The sequence below is a fragment of the Varanus komodoensis genome, unplaced genomic scaffold (assembly GCF_004798865.1).
Source record: "Varanus komodoensis strain SLA01 unplaced genomic scaffold, ASM479886v1 scaffold4, whole genome shotgun sequence".
Classification (NCBI taxonomy): domain Eukaryota; kingdom Metazoa; phylum Chordata; class Lepidosauria; order Squamata; family Varanidae; genus Varanus; species Varanus komodoensis.
The window spans coordinates 48,380,245-48,389,859 of NW_025335941.1; the positions used below are offsets into that span (position 1 = coordinate 48,380,245).

General features: G+C 36.7%; 1 protein-coding gene and 1 long non-coding RNA gene across 7 annotated transcripts in view; both read left to right on the top strand.

The window, feature by feature from the left end:
- The window catches only part of ZDHHC20 (zinc finger DHHC-type palmitoyltransferase 20), a 49,072-nt gene extending 45,875 nt beyond the window's left edge, over positions 1–3,197 (top strand). For all 6 annotated transcript variants that reach the window (XM_044441504.1, XM_044441508.1, XM_044441507.1 and 3 more), the window contains 3 exons: positions 203–329; positions 2,618–2,707; positions 3,153–3,197. In XM_044441504.1, coding sequence (XP_044297439.1) covers positions 203–329; positions 2,618–2,622 — 132 coding nt within the window. In that variant the 3' untranslated portion in view covers positions 2,623–2,707; positions 3,153–3,197. The remainder of the gene's footprint in view (positions 1–202; positions 330–2,617; positions 2,708–3,152) is intronic.
- A 10-nt stretch (positions 3,198–3,207) lies between these two features.
- On the top strand, positions 3,208–8,151 carry LOC123029041. The gene is made up of 3 exons (XR_006415829.1): positions 3,208–3,268; positions 3,477–3,552; positions 4,403–8,151. It is a non-coding gene; the product is annotated as an uncharacterized LOC123029041 (long non-coding RNA).
- Positions 8,152–9,615: the final 1,464 nt, after the last annotated feature.

Genomic DNA, 9,615 nt, shown 5'->3' on the forward strand with positions numbered 1-9,615 from the left:
TGAGTTTGAGACCCCTGCAATAGACTGAAGGCGCTCTTAAAATGGCTGTATTAATGTGGTCTTGTGAGTGACAACACTGGTTTCTTTAAGTGATTATTTGAGATATGGTTCTGTTTTGCTGCTGCTCCTAATGTTCTGTTACCAAAGAGATTTTTAATTTCCAAGTTTGTTCAATTTGTCTTATTTTTTGTGTGTGGTACAGAAGCTTTCCGAGCACCCATGTTTCGAAATGGACCTGACAAAAATGGCTTCTCTCTTGGATGCAGCAAAAACCTACGGGAGGTTTTTGGAGATGAGAAAAAATACTGGTTGTTACCTATTTTTACAAGGTATTATTTAAATTATAGGTGCCTGTTTTTAAAAGTTCTTAGACTAACATCTAGAGTTTTGTGAGGTTAGCAAACAGTTGACTAAAATTCACAAACCATGGTAAAATTTCTAAAAGACTCCTAAAATTGTAACTAGCATATCTCCTGAACGATGATCATATCGAAGTGCAAATTTAGTTGATAGCCTGTCTGCTTAGAATGAAATTATGCCATGTGTCTGTGTGTAATGGTGACAAAGATGAGAGATTCATCCTTGGCATGTATTAATTATTTGCTTATTAGCAAAAATCACATGCTGGTTCTCACTTGAAACAGATCATGAAGCAATTCACAAAGGATGAAAACAAAACTGCACATGCACATAGGTACAAAAATAGTATCATGAGGATGGTATAAAGGTAGCTGATGGCTATAGAAAACCAAGGTAAACAAATACATTCAATAAATGTCCAAAACATGAGGGTATTGCACTTGAGAGGGGGAAATATTTTAGAAGTATGGCATAGCAGTGTGTGTGGAATCTTGTTTGGTGTGGAAATCCATCAGATTATTTCAGCTTGGCTCCCTGGATTCCAACGTACTTTCTGCATGCCCTAAGTCCAACTTGCACCAAGTCTTCCTTGTTCCATCAGGAAGCAAATTCAGATTTTATGCAAGTATTACTAGCAAAACTGGCTTGTTTACATATTCCACGCTGCCTGCATGCCTTTTGCGCAAGTGGAGTTCTGTTGCATCTTTTCTTGTTTGGAAACAAACTAAATTTGACTCCCATGACACAGTGTGGCAGACTACCAACTTTTGAAGGTATGCGCCTATGCTTTGCACAGCACCATGTAGAGTTCCCCATGAGATACGTAGTTCTGGAAGGTGAAAATGGCCCTTAGACCTCCCACAAATCCTCATCCCTACTTTAGCTTTGGACCCAAATATCTGAAAGAACATCTTCTCCAATACAGTTCATAAGCCCAAAGTGCTTTGAGGCTTCTTTCAGAGTGCATTCCTTCATGGAAGTCCATTATACATAAACTAAGGAGAGGGCCTTTAGTAGAAAGTATGACTGACACTATGATCTTCTTGGCCCCAAGATAGCATGTTCATATTTGTCTTGGCATTGCTGGGTGCTGATGTCTTGAACTGGGCTTAAGTGTTATAGTCTTTCACTGCTTCTTGGTCTGCAATTTTTATACTGCTGTTTTATTGTATTAATATTTTGCTTGGATAATTGTGTTTATTATGTGAACATTGCCTTGGAACCCATGGTGAAGGGCAATTTATTAATATTCTGAATAAGTAAGTAACATAAAAGACAACTTATTAAACTTAAAGCAGCACAACTAACTATTTGTATGACTTAACTCGTAGTTGGTTACATTTGGTTCAAAGCTGTGGATCTTTCAGATCCCTTGGGCAACTGTTCTTTTACAAAAAGGTGGCATTATGGTAAGCCTCACATGACTAACATTCCCAGCATGTAGCCCACACACACTGAAGCAAGTAATATTCTAGTTACACTGTAAAGGCTATCATCCTAGGTTGATATTGTGCTGTTACCATAATGGACAAATGGAAATAATATTCTGTTAAGAAATGTAAGAAATTTCAAAGAGGTGTACATCCTTTTAAAATGCCAGCATACTAGACTAGCAGTTTACTTAACCAAGTATAATTTCTTAGGGATTTAAGAAAAACAACAGGAAATTGATTCCCTTGTTAAGTGCAGGCAGAGATATTTAAAAAACACTGCATTGGACTTTGGAATTAAACAGGCTGCATGCAATTTACTGATAAAAGTGCAGGGCATGCAGTCCAAACTTTATTAGGATTTGAAGGGCAGTATTACCTAGTCCTAGACCGTCTATAAACTTCAGCTTGTGCATTCTACATGATCTAAGTGGAGCTGTGAGCTTTTCACATACAAGTGTGTTATTAAACAAGTTTGTGTTTGGCTTGTGTGCTGTCTGTAAAAATTATATTCAGATAAAGTTGTTTGCTTCCTCAAATTTGTAGTGTAGTCTTCAGTGCTGAAAAAGGGATTTACCTTCTGCTGTGCAACCCATTACTGTACTTTTATGAACTTAGCAGGGCAATGTTTTATTTGTTTGTTTGGTTTTTTTATGCATTGGTATGCCACCCTATACTCCAAGTTGAATCTATGGATTTGAGTGTGCTATGTCCTTTTCTCCCACATTGTATAATTTTTTAAAACCCACTTGTAACATTAGTGTTAGGTTTTAATAGTTAACATGTTAATGAAATATTAAAGATGTCATATTTGTTTTATTGAGCAGTTTAGGAGATGGGTGTAACTTTCCAACACGCCTGGTGATTATGGATCCAGAACAACTTACTGTTTCAAGCCAAAATGAACCTGTCAAAAGGTATGGGGATTTTGTTTCACTTACATTTTTACTTATGTTTATCTTAAATCATCATTTCAGTGACGTAAGGGAAAATACACACTGAAGACCACTGAAAGTTTATTGGACAAAGCCACAGTTGTGGCTGAAAATGAAAAGTTCTCTTGGATTCTTTTTCCCCCTCAATCCATGGTTGGTCATTACTTGAAGAAGCCACCTTGAACCTCTGGGTCGCTCATGGCATCTGCCCCTTACTGTGCAAGGGGGAGTATGACGTTTGCTGCAAACCAGGAATAGAAGCTAAAAATCTCCTCCATTCATAGATGGAGGAGGAAATATGTAAATCCAAGACTCATGCTAGCTCCCTCATGTAACAACAAACCATAGGTTGTTATGTCTGCAGGCTTTTAAGAGTATAGTCTTGATGTAATAGAATTCAATCTCTGATAGAAGTTCTCTTTTTCAGCTCCTGTCCCAGTCAGGCATTTCCTACAAGGCCACTCAGTGAGTCACAAAATCGGTTGCTAGCCAGTGAAAACCAGTGGGTGGAAACCAGTTCAGAAGACGAAAATGTTAAATCAGGTATTGAATGTTAACCGATAGATTCTAATTGCTTTTTATGGAACAGAATTTCAGTATTTTGATTTTTAAAATTAAATATGGAGAGGACTTGGTTTTAGACCTGAACAGGCCTGAACAAAGTAATATAAGCCAAGTTTGTTCTCTGGTATTTCTGTCATATGACGCCTCTAAAATTTGCATCATGCCAAGGTCTTTTCTTTCTTTTAAGGTGTAAAAAAACATATTATAGTTTCATTGGAGAGCTGATCAGTGTCCATCTCTCTCTCAGTGGTTGGGAGAAAAAGGTAAGATAACTTCTGCTCAAAACAGAAATTAACAGTGATTTTGCAAGACTGTAACATATTTTTGCTTTCATTCTAAAATCCTTTAAAAATAGAAAGTATGGAAGACAGATCAGAGATATAAAGCTTCGACTTAAGTAAGACTCTTTAAAAGCAGGAACATATCAAGTAATGGGCAGAAGATACTGCAGTATATGATTAAAGACTATAGTAACTTCTGCCAATAGCTGTTCTGGTGCTAGCAAGAATGAATAACCTGTCCTCACACATGCTATAAGTAGACTTAATATGACCAGATCTCATTCCTGGGATCTACTTTTACTTCTGTAGTTCAGCCTGAAAGGACAGGAAGGAGTACTTGTAACCAGGTGTGCTGTGCAGTGTTCTTACATAACATGAATACCACAGTCAGTCCCTGCATATTTAGGATTAGGGGCCAGGGTTTTCCAAGCTAGTTGAGACATCCCAAATCTCTAGAGGTAGACAACTTCTCCAAAGCAGAAGGCAGATTTCAGAAAATGCAGGGACACTCGAGAAGACTCAAGGAGGTTGAAGACTCTTATTCACAGTGTTGAATCACAGAGTGAAAGCAGCTTCTGCCTGTATACAAATTAGTCGTACTGTTTCGTAGTTGCAAAGGCAATGCTGTTCAAGGCTTTGTGTGTGGAAAGCAAGTGACATTGCAGGTCCAACTATGTTTCAGGGTTTCTTGGAGAGACTTCTTAATAGACAACAGTTCATACAAGGAAAATGCATAGATTTTGAACAAAGGGTAGTTAGTTCAACTTTGTCTTTTTCATAGCTTGGCTTACCTTTATGCAATTTCAACCTAATTTCATTTGTTTTTCAGTAGGTTTCTACAGTCCATTTGTGCTTGGGTATTAATTTTGTAAGGAAGACACTGATATATCAATGGAACAGTGCCAGCATGTTAACAGGATATGAAAAATGAAGCTCTGTGGTATCCACTGGATGCTTATAAGCACTTGCAGAACAGGAAGTCATCTGATGCCTTAAGATTCTTGATGTGCATTTTTGCAACACAACTTTAAGCCACTACAAGGGCCAAATCGTGAAATGCCCTGCAAGGGTGCACAAGACTCTAAAAGTGCAGAAACTATGCATTCCAGCTGCACTCCAGTGGAGGAGACCGATTCTGCAAAGTTCACATGAAAGATAATGCTGTGCCAGCATCATGCAGGAGTTACATTCATAGCAAGTCTGTGGGGGCAAGGTTGGTTGGAGGAGGGAATTATGTGATACAACCATTGAGTTTGGCCTCTGAAGGTACACGGTACAGTTATGTGTGACTCAAACACCATATGGTGGATTAGCAGCATGATGCATTTTTGCTTTCCCACTACGATTATCAGATAATGGGTGATAGTAGTAGGTGTTACTAACCTGACAACCCTGGCTTTTTAGTCCTGATATTGATGTTCTCTTCCTTCAGGCTTGCTTTTTTGCAATACAGTGTCAGACAAACAAGGTTATCCATTTGCTTGTTTGACTCAGAATTAGCACCCACTGGCAGCTTGGTACATTAATCTGAAGTTTTCTTAGTTGTTTAAAAAATTAAGAGAGCATTTTAATTTCCTGAAATGTGTTTAATCTAAGCCATATCAGATCAGAAATATACTTCAGTAAAGTTATTTCTTCCCCTACCATCGTAAAAACATTTACTTGAATATTATTTTTAAATCTTTTTGACTAGTAATTCCAAGTTTCAAATCCTTTCTGAAGCTTGCGTATACTTAAGTCTTCTTTACATGTAAGTTCAGAGATAATCCACTTATTTTTCTTTGATAGAAAGGAAGCAAATTAAGTACTGCTTTTTTGTGGAGCTGGATTTCAAAAGTGTCTTTTCAAGGGATATGATTAAATTACAGTGGGGAAGAAAGCACCAAAAGGTGAAAGAGAATTCTGTTTTCTAAGGCACTTAGTTTACTATTTCCCTTATCTTAGACCTTAAGATCCAAATATTCATTTTTAAGCAGAAATTGCCCTTTGCGTGCATAATTCCAATAACACTAGAAATTATTGTGGAGGCTTTATCTTGACTGAGGGCAGCAAAGTGCTTTATGCTTGATTTATACATTTCTGAACAAGAGCTGAGTGTGCATGAGGTTTCCATTCCTTCCATCCCTCCCCACCAACTCAGCCTGCAAACATTGCTCCAGTCACCTTTACTCCAAGGAAAAGATTCAGGGAGGTTGTGATGTTCCTCCTTAGCTGTATGGAGGGTACTGCACATCATTCTGTCTTGATATAAACATTTTAATCCCCATGATAAATTGTGTTTTGACTGCTCAAAGCCTGTTGACGTTCCAGAACATCTCAAACTTTTTTGGCATAAATTCGGTCATTGTGTGACACATACAAAAGAAATTGGGCCCAATCTGCAAATCTTAGGTGGCATAACAAGGGTGGGAAAAGAGGAATTATATGCACTCTAACTTTATAATTTGCAAAAATGTTGCATATGTTCATAAATTTGGCTGTAAAACAAGGGAAGAGCTCCAGTAGCTTGTGCTGCCTTTGAGACCAGCCTGAACTTGGATCACAAAGTACTATGCTCAGGATTTTCAACACTAACATATCCCGTTCCCTTATTCAGTTAAAGGGTTCCAAATAATCTTATGCCCGCCCACCCACCCCCAGCAATGTTGGGAGCCCATAGGATTGTGCCCTTATAATACCATTATTTCTTCTTATGGTGTGTTAATAAACACAGAGTACATGAAATGAATGGGTGACAGGGTTCTCTTTGTAAAGTGTACATAGGAATAAAAGTCCATCTGCACTCATTTGTAAGGTGTCCACATATTTCTGATATATTCTGATATAATCCCATTTTCCTTGTTGTTATTGGGATAAATTTTAAAAAGCCAATATTTAATATTTTATTATTCTGCATTCCTTAAACCACTTGGTAAAGCTTCCATCAATTATTTTATTTTTAAAATGTCAATGACAATAAAACTGTCACTGTATCAGAACATGTTCACAGTATCTAAAATGTATTTTAGATAAAGTGTCATAGCAGTATCATGAAATTATACCAAAGAATATATTGCATAAAGTTTGTGGATTATACTGAAAGATATGTTTACAGGTTTTATTTCAATGCCTTCTCATTAAAGCATTTTGCTGGTGATTTGATGATCTGTGTACTTGGAAACACTTTACTGTATGCACAATTATTTTTAATATTAGTAAATTAATCTTGCATCCCGTGAGCATAGATACATTCCTTGCCACTGTGCAAAGTCCCTTATCAGTCATTCTTGAATTCTGATTTTATCAAGGTACTTGCTGGCTGCTACTGGGATAAGATTTTAGGTTGCAGTTTGGGGGTGAAAAGTGTAAAAAGAAATAAAAAACACATTTTAGAAATTGTTTCTTATGCCAAAAAAGTAAGTATTAGAAAAGTCTCAAAATGCAACTTTGCAAACCAAATCTACAGCTTCCTCTACAGAAGAAAAGTCCTAATTGATACCCCTCTCTAAATGAGTCAGTCAAGAAGGTCCAAGCATCTTTTCATAAAATGATGCCAACTATAATATACAATGTGAAGTTAGATCTTAGCTACCTAACAATGCATCCCTTGCCAACTGTGTTTAAAAATTATTTTTAAGTTAGTCTTACTATCCATTATGTTCTCCAGATATTACTTGAATATTGTAAATGGTAAAAAAAAAGCTGGCCATGTTTACAAAGTAGAGATGAATGGTTTATCAAGATCTCATTTTGTGGCACCAAAGAATGAGAAATTTTATCAAATGTATAGCTTGCATATTAGCCATTTAAAGGACTTCCAGAATTCTGAAATTATGCCAGGAAAATGTTAAGGTATGTGGTTTAAGGACTGCAGCCTTTTTACCTCAATCCTAAATTTAACTGGAAGTCCTGCTAGAGATTACGTTACAAGTACATGGCTTAGGGTTGCAGGTTGCAGTGCTTAACAAAATTTCTGTACCATGTCTTCCCCATATCCCCGCTCCCCCACCCAATGTAAATTACATGGCCATACAAGTGGTACCTTAAGTTCATCTAGGGTTACCAGAACCTGTGTTCATCAGTTGTTGTGTCAGATACATTGCACTGTATTTATGACAAATATGTATGCAAGTATTTTACCTAATTATTTCCATTGTACTAAAAGTGAGCTTGCAAGTTTTCACATTTAAATTGGAATAAGGTTACTTAGAGGATATATAATGTGAATGATGCATCTGTTACACTGCAGATAAGAATATCCCTATGCACAAAGAAAACATATTGCCATTAACAATTTAATACTTCAAAGTGACTTTTTCAATGGGCTTTTATAAATAAATATAAGAATAAAGATCACTTTGCCTGGAATTTTCATATTTTTACCTTCACCTTGTAATATCTTTCATGTATATTTTCCACCAATGTAATAATTTTAGGTCATAATGAGTATTTTGTATATCAAAGTGCAGACTTCCATTCATGTCTTAATTATAACTCCTAGAAAAACAATGCATCATCTTTAAGTCCTTCTTTGCCAAAGTGGTGGTACATTAATAGATTCTGACACAATGAATGCGAAAAAAATAAATACCTTGGAACTAAGCTGGCTCTTGTGAACATTTCTAGCTAGTGGTGGTAATAAAGATACCATTTTCTATGTGGGGCATCTTTGCTAACCAGGGAATTTTTTAATACAGGAAATTGGTGGAGAGAGAGCAGGCTTTAAGCACTGTCAGTAACACTATACATCACTTGTCATAGGCAGGTCTGTTAAGGCATCTTCCCTAACTTCCTGTTTCCTGGCTTGGTGGTGCTTGAGCGAACAGGATTGCTGTAATTATAGCCTTGACCATTTAATTTCTCTCAAATTTGAACAAAGCATTTATAAATCACAATGCTTGCAATTCTACCCTCCCCTCCCTCATTTATTTGGATCTGCTTTCTTGTACACTTTTAAGTATTAAAAACACTTAATGGTAATTTTGATTTCAAGCATGTTTCAGGGAGAATTTCCAGACAAAAAGCAGCTGTTGCTTGCAAACCATCACCCTCCATCTGAAGGAAGGGGCAAGTGTGGGGGTAAAGCAACTGAAATAATTTCATCTTCCCTTTCTTGCATGGAGTTTACACACAAGCACAATGGCTGAATAAACTAGATTTTCCCAACCATCTTGTGTATGTATAGGTAGTGTAAACTTGCACTCCTAGAGTGAAACAATCCTTACATATCTTTCTACCAAAGAACAGAAATTGAGGGTCTTTGCTGCATTTTTGTTTTTCTAAAAGTAGTGTAAAGCTTCATTCTTCTGTTCCTTGTCACCTAGCATACCATACCTTTCAAAATGCCTAATTTAGGGTTTTATTTGCTTGCTTAAAAGCAATCTCGTGGGACTCAGAGCTTCAGCTATGGGGCACTACAGGTAGCTGATCCATATTTTCATTTCATTGTCACCATGTGTTTCTGATGGGTATGAAATTGCACAATGGTAGCCTGTATCAGGTACTAATGGAAGCCAGTTACTAGCTGAATCAGTCATTTTTACGAGCAACAGAACTGAAGCAAAGGCTTGAGCCCTTTTAGTGATCTCCTTAACTAAAGGGACACTCCCACACTTACTTAATGTCCTCATCAATCTGGGTAACTGAAGCAATATCATGCTTTTAAAATTAAAAATTTTAAATTACTAACAACTGTTTCTTCTGCTTCTTGACTGAGAAGTAGAATATAAGCATTTTGAATGAATGCATGAAATAGTTTATCAATACTGAAATGAATATCTTGGCTGTTTATGTTAATATTTGACCAATTCAGTGATACTATTTAGCTAATAAAATACTTCGTATCATTGAAGTAGCTAATTTTAAGAACAATTTATGTGAATTAAGCACATCACTCTGTCCCCACAACTACAATCAATATGAAAAAGTACATAATGAATTGTACATGAGATTTATCTTGCAAGAGCAAGAAATTCTAAGTAATTCAGCATTATGTTGCGAGCAGGATATACTGCCGATTGACTTGCCACTTACACAAGCAACCTGTAGTGGTACACCAAATAGCAT